The sequence below is a fragment of the Solanum tuberosum genome, unplaced genomic scaffold (genome assembly GCF_000226075.1).
Source record: "Solanum tuberosum cultivar DM 1-3 516 R44 unplaced genomic scaffold, SolTub_3.0 scf00127, whole genome shotgun sequence".
Classification (NCBI taxonomy): domain Eukaryota; kingdom Viridiplantae; phylum Streptophyta; class Magnoliopsida; order Solanales; family Solanaceae; genus Solanum; species Solanum tuberosum.
In genome coordinates, this window is record NW_006239058.1 from 373,090 (window position 1) to 399,655 (window position 26,566).

General features: G+C 36.0%; 1 protein-coding gene across 1 annotated transcript in view; it reads right to left on the reverse strand.

The window, feature by feature from the left end:
• LOC102578447 (callose synthase 10) overlaps positions 1-26,566 on the reverse strand; it is a 56,874-nt gene that overhangs the window by 20,293 nt on the left and 10,015 nt on the right. Inside the window, exons 3-31 of the mRNA XM_006351393.2 lie at positions 22,618-22,781; positions 21,703-21,826; positions 21,503-21,613; positions 20,483-20,608; positions 19,711-19,800; positions 18,013-18,110; positions 17,821-17,938; positions 15,821-15,949; positions 14,734-14,810; positions 14,539-14,620; positions 13,692-13,784; positions 13,469-13,571; positions 13,249-13,372; positions 12,984-13,167; positions 12,853-12,905; positions 9,075-9,135; positions 8,868-8,949; positions 8,301-8,350; positions 6,001-6,087; positions 5,764-5,849; positions 5,528-5,555; positions 4,658-4,755; positions 4,462-4,543; positions 4,220-4,380; positions 3,983-4,103; positions 1,502-1,599; positions 1,320-1,410; positions 1,019-1,179; positions 819-928 (exon numbers count right to left, since the gene is read on the reverse strand). Of these exons, the coding sequence (XP_006351455.1) occupies positions 819-928; positions 1,019-1,179; positions 1,320-1,410; positions 1,502-1,599; positions 3,983-4,103; positions 4,220-4,380; positions 4,462-4,543; positions 4,658-4,755; positions 5,528-5,555; positions 5,764-5,849; positions 6,001-6,087; positions 8,301-8,350; positions 8,868-8,949; positions 9,075-9,135; positions 12,853-12,905; positions 12,984-13,167; positions 13,249-13,372; positions 13,469-13,571; positions 13,692-13,784; positions 14,539-14,620; positions 14,734-14,810; positions 15,821-15,949; positions 17,821-17,938; positions 18,013-18,110; positions 19,711-19,800; positions 20,483-20,608; positions 21,503-21,613; positions 21,703-21,826; positions 22,618-22,781 (2,992 nt within the window). The remainder of the gene's footprint in view (positions 1-818; positions 929-1,018; positions 1,180-1,319; positions 1,411-1,501; positions 1,600-3,982; positions 4,104-4,219; positions 4,381-4,461; positions 4,544-4,657; positions 4,756-5,527; positions 5,556-5,763; positions 5,850-6,000; positions 6,088-8,300; positions 8,351-8,867; positions 8,950-9,074; positions 9,136-12,852; positions 12,906-12,983; positions 13,168-13,248; positions 13,373-13,468; positions 13,572-13,691; positions 13,785-14,538; positions 14,621-14,733; positions 14,811-15,820; positions 15,950-17,820; positions 17,939-18,012; positions 18,111-19,710; positions 19,801-20,482; positions 20,609-21,502; positions 21,614-21,702; positions 21,827-22,617; positions 22,782-26,566) is intronic.

Here is a 26,566-nt window from a genome sequence, read left to right on the forward strand (position 1 = left end):
GTGACATATTAAGCACCAACACAGTTAATCTAAATTGTTGATTCAAACAAGCATGGTCAATTAAAAGTGTTAAAGAATGACAAAAGTCCCACATTGGTGGTTAATGAGATGGGTGGACTCCTTATAAGGCTTGGGCAATCCTCCTCCCCTTGAGCTAGCTTTTGGGGTGTGAGTTAGGCCTAAGACCTAATTTAACGTGTTGAGAATATATATAAATATTAAAAGTGTGCTCTCTCTAACAGCTTAAGCTTTTAGATGATATGGTCACACACTTCAACATGGTATCAGAGCAGGCAGAGGTCCTGAGATCGAATCTCACCGCCACCCAAAAATTAAAAAAAGAATTTCCACGTGCTTGGCCCATGAAAAAAAAATCAGGCCCGCACGTGAGGGGGCGTGTTGAGAATATAATTAAATATTAAAAGTGTGCTCTCTCTAACAGCTTAAGCTTTTAGATGATATGGTCACACACTTCAACATGGTATCAGAGCAGGCAGAGGTCCTGAGATCGAATCTCACCGCCACCCAAAAATTAAAAAAAGAATTTCCACGTGCTTGGCCCATGAAAAAAAAATCAGGCCCGCACGTGAGGGGGCGTGTTGAGAATATAATTAAATATTAAAAGTGTGCTCTCTCTAAAAGCTCACTTTACTGAACTTCTCTAATGTAAAAATAGGAATACAAAGAGGATGAAATTGAAAATTTTCCATTTTCCTTACTGATGGTTAAAGCCAAGATGCAACAGATCTACCAAGAAGAAAGTCTCAACAGCTATGTACAAGAGATAAGTATAGTAACTGACCAAATGAAAAAGATACCTGGAAATATTTTCTGAAGATAGAAAAGGGTAGATATGCCATCTTCATTTTCTTCTCGCAGATCAGAGGAACTATATAGAACTGTCTCACTATAGTAAGGGGTGAAGACACTGTTTCCAATATAACCATATTAGGAAATATCCGAATTTTGTTCTCATGTCAAAAATTTAACCAAAAAAAAGGTGACAGCATCAAAATACCAGAATGGCATCATCTCACTAACTGGCTTTGCTGGTGGCATGTCCATAAACAAAGAATTTGTAAAGAACTCCAATCTTCTTCTTGCTTCGAGATTCTTAGGAATGTTAGCAGCCGAATCCTTCACAGTAAGAAGTAAATGCAGCCTTTTCACCTGTTCTTTCTGTAAGATGCACAAGAGATTAAACAGCTTAGTATATCAACGAAGGAGACTAGCAAAGGGGGAAAAAGGGGGTAAGAGAGATGCTGTAAAATAGCAGGATACATAAATGAAAAATTCAACCAAAAGTACTAGATTCATACAATTTCAGGATCTCTAGGCCACTCCACCCTAGAAAAGAGTCGTCCTTCATTCCTTGCCCTTGCTAATATATTCCAAGTATCGAGCTGCTCCCTGCCCAGATAAAGAACATATTTAACTCTCAAAACATCACAAACAGAGAACCAGTTGAAGTTTGAGCAAAATATTCATGCAAAGGATTCACCTTAAATCAGATGACAGCAGATCATGAGTAACAACATCATACAGATCATACATAGCTTTGGCAGCACCCTTTGAAAGTTCAGGAGTTTCATTGCGAATCTGCAATGGTAAAAAGAATTTGGAAATACAACAGCAAACATAAGTGACATAATATCATTAAAGCACAAGATGTATTTAAAATAAGAACCAAGACTAAAAATGTAAAATCCTAAGAGTGAGCAGCCTAACCCATACTTTATCAAAAACAATCTAAGAGACGAACAACATAATATGGAAAGAATCAAACTTAGCAAATAAATGATAGCCAGATTTATAACACAAAGCAGGTGTTAAACATAGATTACCTGTGTGATGCAGTCAGTGAAACACAAAAAATAACTGTTAGGGAAGCCTATGACATGGAAATCTGCTAGATGTGCTGCCATAAGATTTAGTTGATTTCAACATTTTTCATTCATTTTGTCCTCCTCTCATTTATGATCCAGACATGGGATTTCATTGAATGCCACATCGCCTAAAATATTTTCCCTCCAACACAATTTGGTAGCCCACTTTTGGTTCAGCAAGATTACTAAGAGAGAGAGTACAAACATGAACTACTTATTATTCACTTTTGACAAATGTAGTAGAAATGCCAGTGGTGAGAATAATTATACGAACAAATATTGCTTCAGAATGATATATTGGAGAAGTCAACAAGTTTTATAGGTCTGACAATTTTTAAAATAATTCTCGATTCCTCCTCCTCCTTGAAATAACTCCCTCTTCCCTCTGAGCCAACTTGGTTGCCCCCTTTTAATTCAGCACGATTACTAATAGAGCAAGTACAAATATGAGCAGTTTATTATTCATTGTGATACATGTGAAACCACATTTTTGACAAATATTGTGAAATTGCCAGTGGTGAGAAAAATTATATGAACAAGCATTGCTTCAGAATGATATATTGGAAAAGTCAACAAGTTTAATAGGTATATCAATTTTTAAGAAAACTCCTCCTCGGCTCCTCCTCTTTTTGATGAACTGGTGTAATTTTGATTGTTGGCTTTCCTCACCGTTTTTTATGAACCGGGAAAGTCTTGGTTGCTTATTATTTATTGATATAAAATTCTCATTACATTTTGATTTGTGTTATATCCTTTACTTGTGACTATTTATACATGGTCAAGTTTTTAAGAAATTGAGTATAGAGACTCACATTCAGTTTTAAGGTATTGACAATTGTCATTGTCAATTTTATGTGTGCTATTTCGACCGACTTTGAGCACAAGCTAAAGCCTCTTGCTTGTCACATTGACTTGAGTTGAGCTCAAGCTATGAAAGTATTTGTTTAATCTGGAAAAGCTTGAACCAAGAGCAGTTGAGCCAGGCCAAGCCAAGCTACCCAAATCTCAGCTCATTAGCACCCCCGAGCCAAGCCACAGGCACTTACATTTTGAGTTGCAACTTGCAACATATTTGGTATGACAAAACCACTATAAGGAAAACCCGCATGCAGTTACTTAAACCAGCATTGGCTAATTCCTAAACACTGAACAGAAGTCTGCTATAACTTTCTTAAAGAAAAGAATGAACTAGAAAATATTAGGTGATATATATCCCTACAACAAGAAGATCCAAATTGTCTATCCACTGAGATGAACACAAGATTCAATTATTGCACCATGTTTTTTACTTGGCTAGCTGCTAAAAGGTTAATCTTGACGGCGGAAAATCTTAGAAAGTGGAAGGTTGCTTGCATAAATGATCAAAATATATGTATTTGCATTGCTAAGATCTATAATCAGATTGTAAGATAAGCAAGTAATGATGAACACAAGATACAATGATTGTAGCATGTTTTTAACTTGGCTAGCTACTAAAAGGTTGATCTTGACGGCGGAAAATCTTAGAAAGCGGAAGGTTGCTTGCATCAGCAGGTGTTATATGTACAAGGAGGCAGGCGAGGACATGGATCATGTTCTTCTTCAATGTGGTCTTACGATGATTTAGTGGGATATGTTTAGGTCGTTTAGTACCTCATGGGCAATGCCAAGAACTATGAAAGAGTTCCGAATGGAGAAATGGGAGATGGAGGAAAAGATGCAGGACATGGAATGTGGTTCAACTCACGTTAATGTGGGGGTGTGGAGAGAGAAATAGGAGAGCTTTTGAGGGAGAAGAGTCGAGTTTTTCTCAATTGAGTAGTAGCCTCTGATCACTTATTTTCTTTTGGAGCACCCTTGGAGTTCCCAATTGTATAGAAGATTGAGTGGAGTTTGTAGAGAATCATCTCTTCTTCTTTTTTTTGCAGATTCTCTACCTTTTTCGTATACCCCTTGCATACGGCCAGACTTTTGACCATGTTTATGAATGAAAATACGTTTACTTGATCAAAAAGAAGAAGGTAAACAGATATGATATACACAGGTAGGTGAGGTCAGTTACCAAGTGGACTACTTAACAATCTCAACATGAACAATAGAATAAGGTAGAATGTTACCAAAAGTCCAGTCAAAGCTGTAAATCTTGATAACACAACTGGAAGTTTCTTCAGTGATAAGGTTATGACAAGTGAACCCTCCATTATGCTATTGTTGATTTCTCGATATATTCTTTCAACCCTACCATCAAGGAAAACATGAATGATCACCACTGTAGAACAAGAACACATCAAACAAACTATATGCAACAAGAGAAACTAGGTAAATTCTTGTTTGCCAGGTATAAAAAGCCACACCAAAGTCTTCCTTCTCCATCATTCAGAGAGTATAAGATCTTCTCGATACTGTAATAGCACTCCTGAACAGCATAGGCCATGTACTCATCCCTGCATATTCTGGTCCACAAATCTCCTTGTGTATCTTTGCAATCCAAAGCCAAATCAATAGCCAGCAATATCTGAAAAAATTGTTCCATTTACAAACAGAGCGTGGATGCTCTCCGACATAAAAATTATAGGAAATTTTTTGCTGTGAGCACCTTACTGCAGAGAAGAAACAGAGGCCATTGTACAAGTCGTAGACTTCCCATGTTGCTAGGCATTGAAAGCAAATCCATCTCCCTAGGGAAAATCAGGACATTGGAACCATAAAGAAAACATTTGTGAATGAAAAACAAAAGAGTTGAATAGAGGAAGGGGCGACTGCTAATTGGGTCACAAGTGTCAGAAAATTACCTGTTACTGACGTAATCCTCTTCACGCAAACTTTTAATAATCTCATTCCAAAATGGTGAAAAGAGAGCTGCATATGCTTTGTTGTTATCTTGAGAATTCTGCCAAATTGAAGAAACTAGCTCACAAAAAGATAATTTTGATCACCCTTAGGATGCAATTTTCTTGTCTAGTGAAGCTATAATAACAAAAGGGGGCCAAGTTCAAAGATGCTCCCGAAGTAACAAAGAGGAGACTTGGTTGTTGAAACCCTATGTGTTTTAAAGTGGTATGGCCACGTTTCATCTTGCTTCTAACAAATATTTAAGGTCATTTTTTGGATAGAAACGTTGAAGGTTATTTATTAATATCGGAAGATCCATCCGTCTATAGAAATCGCGAAGACTGCCTAAGAAATGACGAGATATTGATTACTCGGCTAAACAGATGCCTGAAGGAGGATGTTGCGAAAAGGCTAACTGTACATTCCGAGACAGAAAGGGAAGTCAGCTTTCTTTAACATGTATTAATTGGCATGTGAGGGATATTCAAAGAATCACAAGAATAATTATTCAGCCATGGAAGGTCAACATTTGGTATAAAAAACAATGTGGTACACCTCAAAGAGAGAGAGAAAATAGTGAGTAGTGTTAAAATAGATATAAACAATATTCACACGGCTAAAAGTAGTAAAAATGAGATTCAAAGGATTTTATCGTGAGGATTTCTTCCATAAAGGATACTTCTAGCAACAAAACTGAACCCAAAGTGTATCAATCTACATTTAATCACATTTTAAAATGAAATATTGAATAGCTTAGGAATGAACAAAAAATAGTTCCCTGGCCATGATAATTTCAATTCCGAAGAGGACCGAATCAAGATGAGACTCACCTCTGATAACTGTCTGTCAATAGGCATCCTGTAAAAGCATAAAAAGTAGACATGTTAAATGAATGTAGTATCAGAAGAGGATTTCAAGAGTACACGGTTTACATTAATTGGTACGAACATAACAGGGCTGACCAACCACCATGTAAAAGAAAAAGAATTCTGAGCAAATGTAAAACTTAAATATACTATAAGCAACATAATAGGTGATGAACAATTGACTATCCCGAGGCCATCACCTTTTTGTCTGAGGTGACACAAGGTTCTTCACAAAGGCTTCAGGAAAGCTCTCAAAACGTTTATGCACCATCTCAATTGAGCGTATCTGAGAAATTCAATATTTTAAAAGAAAAAATTACTTCAGGATAAAGTTGCCTATAAAAGATTAACAGCATGCAACTAAATTGGCAAGAAGATGCACAAGAAACATCATTGTTTTCCAGGAAAATTAAGAGAATTGAAATTTGATATTATACCTCCCCTAAGCGAGCCCGCGCTCCCATTACACCGCCAACAATTGCAGATAATAAAGTGTACCATATGTGAATATCCATGAGATAAATCTGGAAATGAAGGGTATTTAGGAGATGAACCAACACCAAACTAATATAGACAAAAGGAATACAAATCCAACAAGAATTTTAGTAAATGAGGATTACAGCCATAACCTAAAAGGCCCTACCAAAATCTGTAAGGGAAATATTACCAGCTATCTCAAACGGGAATGGATCAGCATTACTAGCAACTTCTAGCAGCATTTGTGAAGTACAAAACTTTAATTTGAACGAGTGTGTTCCTAGCTGTAATAATCGGTGCATGTATAGCTTAATATTCGAAAATCTGATGTCTGTTTACTCCAGTTTCACTACTTTTTTTGCACTTTATCATAGCAATGACTGCATAAACTTAGTATGACTCTTATGGAGCTTCCAGTTCCACTACTTTTTTTACACTTTATAATAGCAATGACTGCATATACTTAGTATGACTCTTATGGAGCTTGCTTATTGAATATAGCATTTTCTTGATTGGAGTTGAGAGCAGGTAAGAGTCAACTTCTTTAACAATAGATTTGAGTTTTTATATACTAAGGAGAGGAGTAAGATTCTGCAGAGGATCTTCCTCATACCACAGAATTACATAAACTTAACGAAATACAAAGTGCAAAAAGAGAAAATAACTAAGCATGGCATAGTTAGAGGAGGTTAAGGGGCAATCCGCAAGATGAGAGGGGGAAGAGCAACTAGACCAAAAGAGATTTCCTGTGAAATTCTAGAAGAGTGCAGGCAAAGTAGGTTTGGAGTGGCTAAACAGGATGTTTAATATCATTTTCAGGACGACAAGAATGCCTGAAAATGGCAGTGGAGCGTAGTGATCCCGTTCTACAAGAATAAGGGTGATATCCAAAATGGCAACAACTATAAGGGTATCAAACTACTAAGCAAGCCAACTTGTACATGCAGTCCCAAGTCTTGCTGAAGCACTAAACATAAACCATCCCTATCTAACTAATACTCTTATAATTCAGGGATATACATTAAGTTCTTGCAGTCTACTAGCTAATCTAGGTTGCCGGGATCCACTTCCATGAACCTCTTGTATGACTTGTCGAACAATACTTTCCGGTGTCCTTTGCTTCTTTTGAAATATTCTACCATTTCTTTCTCTCCACAACCAGTATAATGCTCCTGCAAGTGTCATTCTGTATACCTGCATCTTACTGTTTTTCCCTTTCATGTTTTTTTTTTTAAACTAGTTTTTCCCTTTCATGTTCCTCAATGCCCATCGAACTTCTTCCTGCCAGTTCATACTTTGTCTCTGTATACCTTGCCACCCCAATAGTTTATTCCATACCTTTTCAGCATAAGAGCATTTGAAGAATAAATGATCAATATCTTCATCAGATACCTGACAGAGTGGACATGTTACTTCATCTGTTAAGCCCCATTGTGCCAACCTGTCTTTGGTTAGTAGCCTCCTATTCAGTGCAATATACAGTATAAACAGCCATTTAGGAGCTCCAAGGTTTGCCCATACCAACTTCCTCCATTCCACTCTCTCCATACTGCCCCTCATCTGCTGATAGGCCTCTTTGATAGAGTATTTATCCATGGTAATCATATCCTGTTCACTATAGCCAGCTTCCTGGAGATATTTGTGAACCTTCAGAATCCTCTGGACCATCCAAGATGCCTGCTTAACCTGCACACACCACACATAGTTCTGTTTTCCATAATAACTATGCACCCATAGCACCCACAATCTGTCTTTTTTCTTGCATAAGTTCAGAGTAACTTCCCAAGAGCAGTTTGCTCCAGGTATAGATATCTAGGAAGTTCAATCCTCCATTGGATTTGGGCCTGCATAACTTCTCCCAAGCAATTAGTGCTTTTTTTTATGCATCAGCAATTCCTGACCACAGAAACCTCTTGCATATAGATTCAATTGCTTGTATAATCTTCTTTGGCAAAGCAAACACTTGAGCCCAAAAAATTTGTATAGCATTTTACTCTTGCATTTATATCAAACCATTTTCTGGAAAAACAATTTTCTTGAGCCAAGGGTCTTTTGGAAACAATCTCTCTACCCCACAAAAGTAGGGGTAAGGTCCGTGTACAACCCACCCTCCCCAAACCTCACTTGGAGGAATATATTGGTATGTTATTGTTAGCTGAGCATAGTGTTGCTATATTGTTAAAATAAGCTTAAAAACGTTTCAGAAAGCAATATCCAAAACAGAGAAAGTATGTTATTAAAATCAATAATGAACACTTACAGCTACAACAGGAGCCCACAAGCTAACAATTGTCAAAATGTTATTGTTGTCTGCCAAAAGAAACACAAACATACATCAGAGACCTATTTCCCATCTTGACAAAAAAAATGTTGGCATTTTCTCTTGGATAAAGAACACTAGATATTCAACAACTATCAATAAAGGCCAACAAGTATGTAAAGATTTGACCCAAAAAATAAGGAGGTTAGACGGGCAGACTAAAAAAGTTGGGTTTCCTCATTCAATATCCAGATTAATGCACAAAACTTAAGCTATATCTAACCTGCAAAGTAAAAGCATTCAAAGATTAATTTACAGATCAGGACAGAGGAGGACGAATACATCCCAAGAAAATGAACATTTTAGAGAAGCTGGAAAATCTCAAGTTTACTTCCACACCAGTTATTCATTCCCTTACTAAGCTGGAAGACAGTGTAATCATTGGTTCAAATGTTATTAATTAACTGTAAAACCAGAACATACCTTTAAAGTAATGTCACCAGAACTGAAGCAATCCTAAATGGAGTTAATATTGGATCACACGGACACACAAAAAAGTTGACTTACTCTTTGATATAAAATCATGCCAGGAGTACTGCAGGGAAGGCATCCCATATATGAGCTGAGAAGGTCCAACTAGCGGTTTGATCTGCAATTGTTATCATAGCCAACAAATCATCTAAACACAGTGAAACTAAATTGCACCGTAAGAACTTCAAATATAAAAGATAAAAAAGAGTGATAATTTAAAAGTTAAAAACCATCATCACTTGCCTGAAGAAAGTAAGCAAAGGTGAACTTGCAAGCAAATATCACCAGCCAATAGAGCGAATATCTGCAGCATTTAAAATACATGAAGACCTCAAACATATGAGAACAAGCCATACTTAGCACTCCAGGAATGAATGAGAAACAATGCAAATAATTTACAATAAAAATCAAATGGACAGGCAATCTTTTTTTTATGAAGTAAATTGATCCAATGAAGGCATCAAAAAGATGAAGGGTTACAAAAGTAATAAAAACAGTTCTACTTGCTCCAATACATGATCATACATAAGCAACTAGCAATGGCTAAAAATCAAGATTATTCAATAATGAGAAACCATATAACACGTGGATGATGCTGTGACTACTGTAGACATTCTAGGATCCTTATAAAGATGAAGGAGAATCTAGGGGCAGTTTCTTTCTTCTTTCTTTTCACAATCTTTTGTTTTTGATAGACACAAACTTGTGGATGTAGGATATGTTGTAAATTTTTGGATACCAGTTTTAAACTGATGATTGATATACAAAATGTTACATCTATCAACTGTTGAAGTGTGTGACCATCTCATCTAAAAGCTTAAGCTGTTAGAGAGAGTACACTTTTATTATTTGATTATATTCTCAACACGCCCCTCACGTGTGGGCCTGATTCTTTTTCATTTGTCTGCTCTGATACCATGTGAAATTAGGTATTGAGCCTAACTCACACCCCAAAAGCTAGCTCAAAGGGAGGAGAATTGTCCAAGCCTTATAAGGAGTCTATCCATCTCATTAACCACCAATGTAGAACTTTTTGCTTTTTAACATCAACAAAACAAAAAAAGCATACAACACGTCTCTAATTTATTCCTCACAAGAAAAAATTATCAGTTACAAACGACAGTACTAGAACAAACTTCAAACCCGAAAAAGAGAACAAAAGGACTATACCACAACAACATACCCAATGTAATCCCATGGCTGGGGTCTAGGGATTGTAGAGTGTACGCAAACCTTACCCCTAACTCGTGGAGGTAAAGAGATTGTTCCTAATAGACTCTCGGCACAAGTAAAGCATTGTGAAATAGTTTAAAAACAACAAAAAGACTAGGACACTGGGATATTGGGATAGGAGAAGTATAATGTAATATAAAAAATAACCAAAATAAAATAAAATAAAATGTTAGTCGTTGAAAGTTGTTCAGACTCTTCACTTTTGGTGTCGCACATGTGTCTACACGACCTAGGTGTGTGCGTGGGCGTTTCATTCATACCGGATATGGACAATCGATTTTGGGTACTTTGACCAAAATTAATAGAGAAATTTGAGACAGATACAATGATTTCTGAAATCAAAACAAAAACTAGGGTGAAAACATAATTTAGGCATATGTTTTTTTATCGTTAAAAGATAATTGTATTAAAAAGTCAGCAACTACAAGGTGCTTTACGATCAACATCACCACTTAATGTGCAAACTCAAGGAGTCTATTGTGACCTCTAATTCATTTGATAAAAGCTATATTTCACCCCAAAAAAAAAGGAGATGCAACTATACTTTAATTTTGGGACGCGATGGATGGGGCAAGAAGTACCACTTTGTTCGTATGTAGACTGTCACATCTCCAAACTAATGGGGAGGACTTGGTATTAAAGATTTAAAGGTGTTTAACAAGGTCTTGCTTGGTAAATGGCGGTGGAGATTCAAGGTTGAGGTTAATGCTTAATAAGGCCTTGCTTGGTAAATGGTTGTGGACATTCGGGGTGGAGGTTAATGCTTTCCAGAGAGAGTGATATTTCAAAAAAATATGGGGCAATGGAAGGTGATTGGAGAACTATAGATGTGACTATGCATTTTGGGTGTGGTTTGTGGAGAAAAATCATGAAGGAATGGATGATTTCAAAGTAAGCATTTCAATCAAGGTAGGAGATGGAAGAAGGGTTGACTTTTGGGGACATAAGTAGTGTGAGGATATTTTCCTAAAGAAAAGGGACTTCCCAAGCTTACTTAGAATATCTTGCCAAAGGGACATGGGCGATAAAACAAATTAGGGGGTCACAAGGTGGAGATTTTGGGACTCGTGATTTAGGAGGGACATCCACGACTGGGAGATGACCAAGTTGCAAAGATTGTAAGACCTACCCCATAAGCAAGTAATAGCAATTGATATTCCCGATACTTTGTAGTAGGGGATGGGGAATTACGAAATGTTCTCTGTAACGCAGTTTGGATATCCAAGGTGCCGAGAACGGTGTGATTTTTCACTTGGCTAACTCTTAGAGGAGTGATCTTGATGGCGGGAAATTTTAGAAAGCAGAAGGTTGTTTGCGTCAGCTGGTGTTACAAGTGCAAGGATGCGGGAAAGGATGTAGATCATCTTTTTCTTCATTGTGGTCTTTTCACGAGGTTATGGTGGGATATGTTCGAATGGTTGGTACTTCTTGGGCTATGCAAACTATGAAAGAATTTATGTTCAGTTGAAAGAGTGGAAGGAGAGGAAGACGTAAAGCATGGAACTTGGTTTCATTAACAACAATGTGGGTTGTCTAGCGAGTGAGAAATAGGAGAACTTAGAGGGGATAGAGTAGTGCTTTCCTCTATTGAGAATTAGCCTTCGATCCCTTATTTTCTTTTGGTGCACGCACAGAATTCCCAATAGTATAGAAGTTTGGATAAAGTATGTAGAGAATCATATTTTGTTGTAGATTCCTTACCTTTTAGTATATTCCTTGTATACGGCCAGGCCTTTGACTATGTTTATGAATGAATATACGTTTAATGATCAAAAAATAATAATAATAATTAAATATTCAAACATGCTCTAAAAAATTATGCATTTTTTTCATTCAAATTAGTCCACCATTATTTAAGCATATTTTTTCCCAACTCTTTAAGATATTTGAAATATTTTTAATCAAATCCCTAATCCCATATCCATATCTAGATCAGCACCACTCAAATCTTAAAAATTAAAACGGATACTACCTATTGATCTGCACCAGTGTTTTCAAGGCGCGTTTAAGCCCTGAAGCGAGGCTCAAAACATGTTGAGCACTTCGACTCGCTTAATGTGCACATTATTGTCATCATCAAGTCTATCATATTTTCATATTTTTCCTTCCCAATGAGCGTTTCCTAAAGAGGCTATTCTAACAATTGAAATTTCACTTAAATCATAATTTTTTTCAATTTCATTGTCCATGCATTTGTTATTCGTTCAAAGTATGGGTAAGGTTTGCGTACACTATACCCTCTCCCTAGACCGCACTTGTGGGATTACACTGATATGTTATTGTTGTTGTCTATATTTGTTATTCGAGCTTGTATTCTTTGGACTAAGTCTTGAACTAAACATATACACTTGTATTTTTTCTACATTCATGTTTTTTTCATTAAAGTTCACACTTTATTTGTGCTTTGTGCTTAAAGTCCCAATAGACTTTAGAACTTTTTTGCACTTTTGCCTTTTGATAACACAAATTTGCACCCGTCTCGTACATCCACACACGAGTCCCAAGTAACTTAAGATTGTTATTAAGTAGTTAATTGAACCTGAGACACAGATTACATAAAGGATTGGGAATCATAACTACAACAATAACCATAGTCAGCGCAACAAATTCACATCTTCAGTGTGTTATTATACTTGTGGTCTCATGTTGTGTACCAATGGCGACTGAACTAACTGAAACCATTGATGAAATCATCCATTTAACAAAATATTGCACTAGTATTAAACGAGAATCAAGACAACCGTTCCCCAATCAAAAAGCTGAAATGTTAAAAGAACAAAGAACAAACCGTAAATAGTCAGTTGTTTTCTCAACAAGACCACGGCCAACAAAGTATCTCTCCTGGAAATATAATCAATATGTCAAACAAAATGAGAGGAGCTTAGTGGGAAAAAAGTCTGATAATATATAGAAGAATACCTGATAGATCCACTTAAAAAATTGGAAAAAAGATTGATCAGACATTTCTGATAGTTTGTGACAGGCAGGTAGCTTTGTCAGGAGCGCAAAAACTATCCGTATGCCAGCATAAACACCCAGAACCAGGATATAAAGGCGGAAATAAAAGGGGTCTTTGTTTGTATTCCTTTCTTGTAGAAGTTTCCTGTATTGTGATAACATCAGATAGCAATCTTTGATGAGAAAATACAAGAAGAAAAATAACTCCTAGAAGAAAAAGACTTACAGATAGACATATATTACAAATGCTGAGCTCACACCGGTCCAAAAAAACCTGATAACAATCCTTGATATAGCCATGCCTCTTGCAGTACTGTAAGCCCCAAACATGAGAAGCACATCCAAGAAACCTAAAGAAGCAGCGAGATGACACAGTAAACAAGAAAGAAAGCAGAAGAAAAGAAAAGACAAAAATAAATAAGAGCAATAGCCAGCTGCCAACTCACTCTCTATGAAATTCATAACAGCAAATGTAGGGCCAACACTAAGCAGTTTCTTGAAAGTGTCCAGATTGATTTTCTCATGGCTGAAGGCTATGATTGTTAATGCCTGAACAGTAGAGGAAAAAGACAATAAAAACCCTTTTATGTTGTAGATCGAACTTAGTGGATAAGCCAAAACAAAACAAAAAACTTGGTGGATAAGCAGCATGAGAAGAACGAAGATAACCTGGAACATGACAACCAAAAATATCCACAAACGATGAAAACTTCGGTACAAGTGAAGGAAAGTCCGATGCTCAACAAATGTGCTTTTTCCAGTCTGCCGGTTCAGAGGAAGAACAAAAGAGGACAAAATTAAAACTAAGAAAAATGAGAACAGCATAGTACAGTTAATATTGAGGAAATGGGGATATATAATGTGGAAAAAACTAAAACAAACATAACGCAGGTCAAATTGATTCAACGGCACAGTAAAAACCAAGCACAGGAACGGCATGAGAAACATTAGTTAATCTCTCGGAAAATGTGACAAATTAAATCCAGATTCCTCAAACCCAAATATTCATGCCCCCAGAAAGCCCTTTTAGGACTCATCTTAAACTTCATCAAATTCAGTGATGAGCCAAAAGCAGTCTTAACACAATCCACAATCAAGAAATAGGTAGGAAGATTTAAGAAACAACTTTCCTCACCATGCGCAGAAAACTAAATTGAAATTATTATATATGTAACAAATCTAGAGAATCAAATAGAATGTTTCAGTTTGTCATTAAAATCAACTACACCCAAATAGACACTCCATCATGTGAGACGGCCCATCGTGTCTTTATTAACTGATTACACGGTAATGTTGTCACGCTTCACATTCTAGTCATTAGTGATACAAATAGTAACCAATTCAAGACAAAAAATGAAAAACTAGAAAATACCCATAGAGACACAAACCAGAAGACTATGTAACACTTCATCGGAAGGACATGTGAAAAAAAAAATTCTACTCTGGATATTGTATATGTAGCATCTAATTAACCAACTCATAAGTCAAGACAAATTTAGTACACAGTAAAACCAACCCTTTTGCCTTTCTTAGCAGGCTTCCGCAAGAATGAGGATTCCTTCTTAAAAGGCCAACTCAACTCAAAGCAAGCAGGTGACCTGGATAAGCATCAGTAACAAAGAATGAGATCCAATTCCATGGGGATAAACTCATTTTGCACATTAAGGAATGTACAGGCTAAATTCAAATAGCACATTAAGAAGGAATGTACCAGAAATATTCATTAAAATCATCATAATTCCGCCACTTCGAGTGTGCAGCTTTTCCATTATTGTTTCTTGCAGCTTCCTGCAGATTTAAAAAAAAAACATGCCAGAAAGAATAAACATTGGTAAATAGGTTAAAGAAAAGTACACAACTCCCAGAACAAGCATAAAACTTACCGAAATATTACAAGATACCAAGATAGCATTCTAAACATTTTATGAAGAGAAACACCACTGCAGAACAAACTAACACATTCCTCTACCAATTTGCCAAAAAGATATCAAATGACACTTCAAATATTTTGAGAAGATGCAAATTCAATAAGCTGCACATACACAAAAACTACTGGTCTGCTAGTAAACCATCACGCACTGCCTAACAAGGATTCACCACACCCTTCTGAACAAGATCTACAGCCATTACAGGAATGTGGCTACAATTGCCACTATCCACAAACCAAAAGGTTTGACAACGCAAAAAGATAAACCACTGAGGTTACAATACAGTAACACAGCATCAGATAATCCTTAGTATAGTTGATATTGGATATGATGAGCAAGAGTCTTAAGTGTGGGGAATTGATGTTCGGTCTAAAATGCATATATTTTGTTATTATTTGCCACGGTTGCACCATAGGAGCACAGAACGAAGGGTACCACACAAAAGTCAAAAATTAAAAGGCAAACATTATTCATTTGCATTGAGATCCTTGATGATATTGCAGAATACTTTTTTTATCTTTTTTAATGAGGGAAATGGAAACATAATATGGCAAGTGTTCACAATTGAACGCACAAGCATTTTCCTACCACAGGCTGGGGAACTAATAGGTTAATCACACATACTACCTTTCATGGGATAGCTAAGCTATTCAAACTTCACCAAATTCAAAAAAAAAAAAACTTCACCAAATTCCTTCAGTTTATAGCGCTCCAACTTTGATTGTGCAAGCAAGCCAAGATCATCTCATCTTCATGGCGCACAACCACAGTTCTTATCAAGTATTATTCATAACTCAAACAGTAGTTATAAGTACAGAAGTGAATTAAAGTTAATGGAGTAACGGGATAAAATGTGATAAATGGTCTCACCGATACTATTGTATCATATATAGGACGAATAATTTGTTCCAAAAAAGACACAGACTGATCCTCGCCCACACAACTTGGGGCTGGACTGGCTTCTCCATGATCCAAAGTTGCATCTAATTCTCTAGCCATCTGCATAATTCAAAATAACAGGTTTTCTCAACAAAAAATAAAAACATGTGAACCATCAAGATAAATATTCAAATATTTCTTGTGGCCCCGATTTGGAGTCCACGTGTTATGTAGACGGAGAGATAACTGGTGCTGGACGCTGCTTCGCGAAAAGAAAAAGAACACTATAACATCCTTATAATGATCTCATCCTAACATTGATCTTAAATATTTCAAACTGACACCACAATGACAAAAGCAGAAAGGTCGATAATACTTTAGAGTCGGCATAAACTATCCTACGACAACTAAGCACCAATTATCATGCACTCAACAACATATTTCCACTCGTGTTCGCCAAGACTGTCCATTAGGACACAAGAAAACTGGACTCGTGACAGATTTCACAGTCGGTCAAGCCAGTTCACTAAGTGAGAGTACAAATGCTATGAACTTATGAAAAGTAGGTAACTGAAGTATGAGGGCAAGTACTATTAAGTGGAAGGAGCATATAAACACTTTGGCTATGTGAAGCATGTAATCATGTAAATGGCACATAGAAAATGAAGACGTGTCTTGCACAATCAATAAGTGCAAACAAGTTGAATGGGCTTGCAATATATATGAGCAATATCTTAATGTATTTGCCACTTTGTTATCAAAAAATCCAAGGAATTACTTTTCTTAGAATATTTTGATGAAGTGATGAATACAATCAAATAGAACACTGAGAGGCACAGATTTTGGTTCAAAAATGTGATAAAAGACCTTCGGCATTCAGAAGAACTACTATCCCAGCGCGAAGAGAGGCAGGCCAACCAACTAAGAGAAGCAGTCTCACTTATGAAAAGTAGAAACAGAACCAAGAGGTGTTAAAGGAATACACTTCAAGATAAGAGGATATCCATTGACTTCCAAATAAACACAAGATGCTAAGTATTGGAGAAAATGAGAACACATCTATTTTCCGAAGGAAAGGAGAGAGAGAACCAAGAAAGAGGGTTTAGAAGACTGGGGAGAAAAACCATTAGCCAAATATTATCAACAAGAACACAAGAAAACGAACACAGAAAGGAAGAGAAACCCCAAGTCAACTGCCTTACGGATTTCTGAACATATAGTAGGTGGTGATTTAGACACTTTACTACAACGTGAAAGAATTGAGACAGCACGACACAGTTGTAATGGACATCCAACAAGTGTCTCAAGGGCAGTGCAGAATAGAAGTGGGAAAATAAAGGACAGATCTCAGCACCATCTTTTTGACTGTCATGAATGTCAAAAGAAATTAGATCCTACCTCAACCAAGGAACGCTGGAAAAAAGTTTAGGACCTTAACCATGAATACTACATAACATTTAAGTTCCAAACAGGATAGATAGTATAGTCACTCCAGCTATCAAGTGTCATACCAGATCCTATGTCTTACAATGACTGGCAGCATTCACATTACAGTATTATTTTGAAGAGACCATAAGCCTCTCATGCTTCAGGTTCATTGAAACAGTCTAAGTTACAAATCATAGGTTTGTCTAACTCAAATAGTTCATCAACTAACCATGATTTACATGGTTTTGAAACCGCACCTTTCAGCTACTACACATAGTAATAGAATATCAGAAATTTACATCTTAATATGTATTATGGTATTTGAGTCAACCTGTGTACAATGTAATGCTTGAGTAGTTTATTTTGGAAAATATATCTATTATCTTTGATTTCACGAATTTATGCTGGGACTAAGTATGTCAATAATCTATTTAGCAAATCACCAGCCACGAATTCCCAAGCGGGGCAACTATCTCCCACAAAACAGCATATCAGACAACAAATAGCTCCAGTTGAAACCCTAATCAAATAGCAAAAGAAATAGAAAATAGAGACTGACTTACATGGTGGAATATATAGCAGATGCATTCAGGAAGGAAACGGACATTTGCAGCTTCACCCCATATGCAGAAGTAGAGTGAAACAAGAAAAAGCTTTCTGTCCCTGTTAATGGCCTCTAATCTGTTGACATGATTGAAATGAGAATAGATTGTGAATTACATAAGCACTGTATATAACAAAGTAGCAGAACTAACTTATTCCACACAAGCCGAATGCGTAAGTATCTACACCACTTGATGTAATTATCCAAGACCTTCAGAAACACCTCTGTGATAACCTTCTCATCTATTTTCTGTCAGAGAAAAAGCACATAATTTGGAGTGTTAACCTTATCCCTGTAAATGAAGGGACATGTACAATTTGGTATATAAACTGTAATGCCACTTTCAACTACATTGACCATTAGAGAGTATCAGCTTAAGGTTCCTATTAAGTCTTCAAGGGAAAAAATGGCTTGTATAGAAGATAGTGCAGCCCACCATCAGAATGAACTTTGACTCGTAAGTAGACCTTTATCAGAACTTCACCAAAACTCTTTCAACCAACACGCTCACAACAATTATTGACATATTTAAGGAAGGAAAGATGTCAACGTAATCTAGAAGGTTGACGCATATACAGCTGAAAAGAGAAACTAGTAGGGAGTTAATGACGATGGTTACTCATCTTAAGGCTGTGACACAGCAATTCTTCTAGATACATTTGAAACGGGAATATGCTCAAATGCATCCACTCGAAGTTCATATGATGATTCTACCATGTGACATCTCAGTCATCATAAGAACAATGTCCCATATGCTTATTCAAACATAAATAGAAAAAGAGTTTAAGGGCCCGTTTGGTCATATGATATGAAACCATAATTTGAAATCATGATATGAAGTCAAATTGATATGAAGTTGAGGTATTGTTTGGACATGCAATTTGGATTTCTTAAGTTGTACTTTTTTACATAAACATGAAAAACTTACAAGTTGTGAAAACTATCAAATATACCCAATTCTTACACGATCTTACCAAATGAGCAAACCATAATTCATAAACAAGATATCGGAACATGATCCCAAATCACTATATGAAGTCATGATTTTAAATCACCATGTCCAAAAGCAAGCTAAGACAGCTTTATAATTGTGGTTAGGTGGTTGAAAATATAATAGATATCCAAGGAATTATCAATATTAATAAGCAAGACATGATGAAAGAGGGGAAAAAATTGAAAGTAATATATTGAAAATGACTGACTTCGCCTTCTTGATTATCAGTCAACTATGGGATATCTAGTCGAGAAATAAAGAATAATGTTGGTAGTGTATAAGAATAATGCTAAATAGAGTGTATTAGTAATGCTTGCATTAATTATACATAGATAATTTCTTATGCATTGTTTAGTTTGGTGTATTAAAAATGGCATGCATTGCATGAGAATATTTATTTACAATGATACCCTTCACAATTATGGTGGAAAAGAAGTAAAAAAGATTTTGAGAGGCAATAGGGTTTTTAACCATGCTAATGCATGCATTACTAATACCTAGAAATTCATGGTATTAGTAATACTAATACACACCTTAAAACACAATAGAGTGTATAACTAATGCATTAGTTATACATAGCATGAAAAAATGTACCAAACAATGTATAACTAATACACAGAGTTAATGCATGAATTATTTTTGCTAATACATTCTACCAAACGACCCCTAAGTATTCTAATTTTAACAGTGTTACCAAATTCACCACCCCACTAGCGAGCAAATCTCCTAAACATTTCCATATAACTCTTATTTTGTATATAAAATTGTACACGGAGCTTTTACCCCTTCAATAAACTGAAGACTTGTATTAATCAAAAGAAAAAATTGAAAATTCAAGCACTATTAAAAACTCACTGGATCTGCCTCAACAGGTATCTCAAGTCGTGACTGGGCATTTGCAACAATGAGGATGACATTCTCGCGCTGGTTCCTTACATTGTCTTTCTGTACATAAGAAAAATCCAGATCAGCAAGAATAGTGACACAATTCAACATAGTAGCAGGTTAGAACTGAAGTTATAGGACATGAAACCACTAGAGCTAAAGGTCAAATTTACATAATTGGCTTTGGCTATCCTATAGTTGGTCACTTCCATCTGCAACTTGCATAAAGAGGTATACAAAATACAATCCTATGCAGTTCCAGTGAGACTGGTTTAGCAAGAATGTTGTGCCAAAGGAGCAACAACCCAACTCAAAACCACGAGGCCTCCGTGGAATAGAAATCACCAACTTTTCCCATAAGAACACTTTTTACAGCTAAAGAAGTTCTCGTGACGGTCAAAGCTCTGCTAAAGCATTCCACTAGTACAAATATCTTGAAATTTGACTACTTAACAATATTATCTGATGAAGGAAATTTTGCAAAGTTACAACAAGGAATTATGCAATATGACAGTATTTGGTTTTGTTAGAGAACAAAAGTAATGCCTCATATTTATACATGCCCTACAATGTATTTCGGAAGGCAGGATATATGAGACATTTTTTTAATAGCCAATAAGAGAAGATCACTAATCAAATAGCAAATACTAAATTTGGTAAAGTGAAGCTCACAAATTCATTTTGAGTGTCTTACATAGAAAAATTAGAAATAAGGCATCTCAAAATGATATTAAACACCAACCTGAAAGCCAAAAACATATTCTAAAAGATCAAACATATCCATATGCCGCTGTCCAGGAATATCAAAGCCAGCGGGTAGCCGAGGGAACTGCTCAGTGTACTTAACTGCTGATATGGCACCCTGAACCTGCATATGTTTCCCAGTACAATTATTTCTCTCTGACACAATACATGAATGTATATAACGGATCTGTAGAAATATTGAAGAACAGATTATTCTTCAAATGCAGCCAAGCATATAGACATATTGAAGAATAGATGAACCTCCAACTGCAGCAAAGAAGTGTAGTCCCAAAATAAAAGGAAACCTAACACTCAATACTCAAGTTCAGAAACTAATTTAAATTAAGCAGAAGGCCAATTATACAGGTGACAAGAATAACATGCAGTTTGTCCTTATCAACTTCAGTAGTGTCAGACACTCAAGCCCGCATTCTTCTAACATTAAATAGGTTTTAAGCAATGGAAGAAAGCACTGGTATTCACAAACCTGTTGTAAGGAACCCTCAATGAAGAGAGACGGGAATAAAATCAGGTCATACAACCAAATAAAAAATAAGGCCACAATTCAGAATAGAACTTAGAGCTAAAGATGAACTGATAAAAGGGGAATGGTTAGGAGATTGATAAATTTGACGATCAAATAGGCATAAACAAATAAATACCTAGTCTGCCTGAATATATTTGCACACAAGTACCTACGTAACACAACCCTTTTCTGGTATGACTAGCATAGAAACTAAGAAAGTTCCAATTGGATATAGGAGCTACCTAGATATATGCTTCAAATTATAGTAGTGAGTAAAAGTGGTTAATTGGTGAGTAGATCGCACATCAAGGTAAAAATATTTTGCATTTTGGCAAAGATGGAAGATATTGTTGTCTAAGGTAAAGAATCAAACAAATTGCAACACAAGGAGTAAGAAGATGAAGTTGTTTATGTGATACTAGTGATAAAAGCAGAATGGGAAATCTTACTGCAGAGTGGTCATACAATAAAAGGTAAAATCAACATTCTTACCTCTGGGAAGAAACCAATAGCATTGGTCAACGATGGTGCCTCTAAAGGAACAATATTGTATGGTGCAAGTTCCCCCGATAAAGTAGCATCAGATTTCTTGATCCTTCTCAACTGACCAAACCATGAAAGAAGTCATAAGTAGGAAACTAGTCCCAGACTATACACAGACAGAAATACAAAGAAATGAAAGGAAATATTACCTCCTCCATTATAAGCCTTCCCACACCATCAGGAGCTGCATCTTTGCTCAGATACTCCATCACTTCAACCACAGCCCTCAAGGTAGCGAATACCTTTCTCATTTCAGAAAATCTAAGTCCCAACCTAGAGAGAATAAAAGAAAATAATGGGTGAAGCTTTTTTGTTTACAAAAACAGCAAGCAAGGATCAACAGAAAATCTAAGTTCCACCCCCAACTTCTGGGATAATAAAATGACTATTCAACAATAAAAATTCAATGCTGTCGCAATTTTGATCATGATATAGATTATATGCTGAAAGTGAATATGCTAGCCAACTGGAAGAAAGCTTCAGTCAGTTAATGAGAGACATCTGTCTCAAAGCACTGCAGCAAATAGAAGATGGACAGAAAAGATGCCTCAGCAGACCAAGCCACTTTTACTATGATTCCTAAACATTAACCAACCCACTGAAAGGACACCAAGGCAAACAATGACAAGTGTCTGAGTTTGAATGCTGCAGAATGTCACATGAAACTACAGAATATCTTCAAGGCTATAAACGACAATTTAAGCTGACAAGATTTAATGACATATTACTATTTTCTCTATGGATATTTAGTAGTGCATACTACAAAGATTAAAAACAGATTCCTGATGAATGATAGAAAATCCCTCCTATGATGCATAATGCTGCAATCAAATGTTTCATTATCAGACGTTTCAAGCCTTAAATTCACATCATTATCATGAAAAGTTTGACAAGATTCTTACAACCCGATTTAATTTTAAAAAGAAGATTAATTCCATCTCTCAGACAAGAACAATCTTGAGCAACTGAATCAGCAAACCAATCACTCCTTACTGCAAAATACACCAAAGACGAATACGAAGTACGCAAAGTAACACTCAGATACAGGAGTAACAGAAACATACTCTCCTATATTAGAACTAACTCCTCCAGATTCACGCCATTTTTGCTCCTCTCTTTGAATATCGTCCACTTTGTGCCGCCTTTTGTATTGCTGATAAAATTCCCATAAGCGTTCGATGTCACGATTACGGTCTATCCGAGCCCCTTCCTTTTTGGCAAGTTTTTGCTGCACATATTAAATTCCAATCAAACTTCATCACACTCAAAGGATACAGGACATGCTAAAGGGTTAACTGCTTACAGCTACACATACAAGAATAGGTGGGAATTTTTTGGCTTTTTGGTGTAATATGCGGAATGTAAAGGATGAAAATACCATGATAAATTACATAGAATCTTTACAAGGATAAGACTTCCACAGTAGGACACCTTCTTTTTGTTCTGTATAGAGGGGTTCCAAATATGTATACGGCCTCTGCACCACCTTAGTGCTAAGTTGTTCCTCTTTTGAATATATAACTTACCTTTTCAAAAAAAAAAATACTATGTGGGATTCATAATGGCATAATGGAGGTGAGTTTAAGGTTGACGCGCTGTCAGTGTATCACTTATGCACTTTTTTGCAATATCAGATAACATTGACCTGCTATAGCAGGTTATTAACTTTTTTCATATATACATATATATACTAGTTTTGATGCACGTGAATAACAAATAATGTAGTACACTGTGTTTTAAAATAATGTCAATATTAATAAACCAATAATTTAAGTAAACAATTTTAAATGAAAAAATAAAGTATAAGTTTCTATGAATAATGGATATAAGTTTTCTTATGATTACTACAGTGTGCAGACTGAAAGTTGTGAAATCAATATCCCAAAACATTTATATCTATTTTTTATAATATAAAACTTAGATATAGATAAGGTGGTGTGGCAGTTCTCTATGGCCTCAAATTACTTATTACATTTATGTTTTTTCTCCTTTTAAAATCAATTGTGATAAAAATAAAAATGTCACTCTTAAAATCTCTTAATTACACCTCTTAAATATACCTTCTCCTCCATCCCCTATAATTCATTGCTTAGTTATTGTTGGAGTTCTTGCTTTTAATACAGTATAAATAAATAGAAATATAAATATAAAATATATAGGATATACCAAATTGAGTGTTTTAAGTGGCTCAACCACTTCATTGACCACTTGTCCACACACTTGGGTGTCTGAGGTTCTGAAGATTACAACACCTAGGCTCTGGTTTTGGGTACCTAAGCACTGGCAGGTGACTCTGAGTAACAACTATTTTTTGATATGGTAGAACTCATCCCCATATCCACTGCCCAGCTCATCAGTGATTTTTTCCAAGATTGCTTTTCTGGTGACCCAACCCCCAACCTCAAGGTGGCAGGTGGAGAATCCTTTCGATGAAACTCTCACTCCCTTGCCATCCCTAGGCAACGAACTCCTCACACCTTAGTGCCCAGTTGTTGTGGAAGTTCAGAATTGCCACTACGACGGATCTTTAAATTAAAATCTAAGAACACTTAAGAGATGTTGTTTTTTTAATAATTCTGGAGTCCTAACCAACTTTCATGCACTAGTTTCACTGGGCACTTGTAACCTTAGTTGCACGGACTCTTCACTTTTGATGCCGCACCCGTCTCGGATTCTCCAAAAATACACTACTTTTGGGGAATCCGACACGCACCCGTTGGCACCTTTGAAGAGTCCGAGCAACATAGCTTGTAACATCCAACTAGCACACGTACCGGATAACTCTATCCACCTAGGCACGGAGAGATGAAAGAAATTACCTAGTGTCTTTTTTGCATCCACTGAAATTTGAACATGAGACCTCATGGTTCTCAATCTACTACACTAACCACTAGGCCACTTAAAGGATGTCTTTTTTAAGGAAAATGGGACACTGGCAAGGAATTGGAAAGAGAGGATCAAAGGAAGATTGGTGGAAAAGTATCCCTGCTTGCATATGGTGGACTCTATGGAAAGAAAGGAATGAGAGATGTTATGAAGGAAAGGTTAGCAGTTCACAGGAAATCAAGATGAGATGTTTTAGTCTTTTGTATTTTTGGTGTAAGCAAAATTTAGTTGGGGAAGTAGATAGCCTTGTGGAGTTTATAAGCCAGTTGTAAATTTTTGAAAGTTTGTCTTTTTGGATTTTGAGTATGATGGCACCCCCTGGGGGTTTGTACATCCCACCTCATCGATTTTGATGAGTTCTTTTGTGTGAATACAAAGTTATCTATTTCAAAAAAAAAAAGGAAAATGGGATGGACAAGCATATTTTGAAGGAAAAACGAGCTTGGAAAGCTCTTCATCAAAAAAAAGAGCTTGGAAAACTATCAGTAGGAGACTTATCCTTCACTATTTTCTTCCTCTTTATCTTTTTTTCCTTCAACCTTTTCTTCTCACTATAGTTCTCCAAGTTCAAAACCTTTGTATAATTTTCTTTGTTCCTTGAAAGAAAAAATATCCTTTGTTGTTGATGCACTTTTTCCAAGCTGGTCTGTAATTTGGATTCTGAACTACTTCTTTCTAAGTATTAATGTATTGGAAGTTGGATTGTGTGTCCAATTTGAATCCTAATAATGTAATTGCTCGGCCACCAATTAAATTGGTTGGCAATTCAAAGGAACTTGGACTCACGCATTGAGTTGATCAGTTTATTTTGAATGTTATTTGCTTGAGATGATTGATTTGACTTGTTCTTAGATTGGGTACTTGCAAACCACAAGCATTCAAATTAGAGTTAGTTACTAGAGCATCTTACTTGGTTATGAGTCATGGTCCATGAGAATATAGGATATCATAAAGGATTTGTTAAATTAGGTTCATTTGGCATAGCACTAAGGGCCTATTTGGATGCGCTAATAAAAAGTAATTTATCAGTCAAAAGCTAAAAGTCATAAGTAGAGGATACCCTATTTTTGGCTTTTGGCTTTTGGCTTATTTGTAAACTTTTTTGGCCTAAAAGTGAGTGCTTAAAAGAACTTTTTAACCTTTCCAAACACCACCAAAACTAAAAAAGTGCTTAAAAGTCAAAAGCATCTAAGAATAAGCTAATCCAAACAGGCAATAAGAATTTGAATGATTGTGACTTCTACAATATCGCATGATAGCTCATGTTTGGCCATAGATTTTGGAAGTAGCGTTTCAAAAAAAAATTGAAAACATTTGTTTATTCATGAAATTTGGTCAGTTTTTGAAAATTTATCTTCAAAACATTTCATGTTCCAAAAACTGAACTAGACCAGATTTTGGGAAAAATTTCACTTCCACTCATAAAACTTCAAGTAAAATGCATGTCTAAACACAACTTCAAGTTCCAAAAACTGTTTCTCAAAACAATTTCAAAAACTCATTTATTCAAGTTTCAACTAAATCCATGGCCAACACTAGTTAAATATATAGGAAGATTAGATGGCATAGTCCAAACTGAAATATCAAGAGGCACATGACCTAGCTTCAATTAAATGTGTACTTTAATCCTTAATTTGTCTGCTTGTATAATTGCTACTATATTAGCCTAAGTTAACCCCTCATAGTTTTCATAAAATTTGGTAGCCTAAAGTTTGTACTTGCTAGATATTGGGTAACAATTCTATGTGAGAATGATCATGTATTCATCTGTATACTATAACTTGTGACGCAAGCACTTGCATTATAAATCTAAAAACGACAACACAAAGCTGGCAAAGCAAAGTGATAAATTTACCACATTATCTTGCAACTACAACCAAAAATAATATCACACAACTAATAAAAATCCAAACCCTTTGATATCAAGCCTTATGGTATACCAACTAGTAAGGAGCATGAATCCAACCTTTCAATTGATAGATTCTTCCAATCAAAAACAAGTACTTATTCCAATGAATCTTTTGAAACGGGACAGTCGAAGAAGTGAGTACAACTATTAATCATGGAGAATCTCTTTTACTTTTTCTTTTTTTTTTGGGGGGGGGGGGGGGGGGGGGAAATTACCTT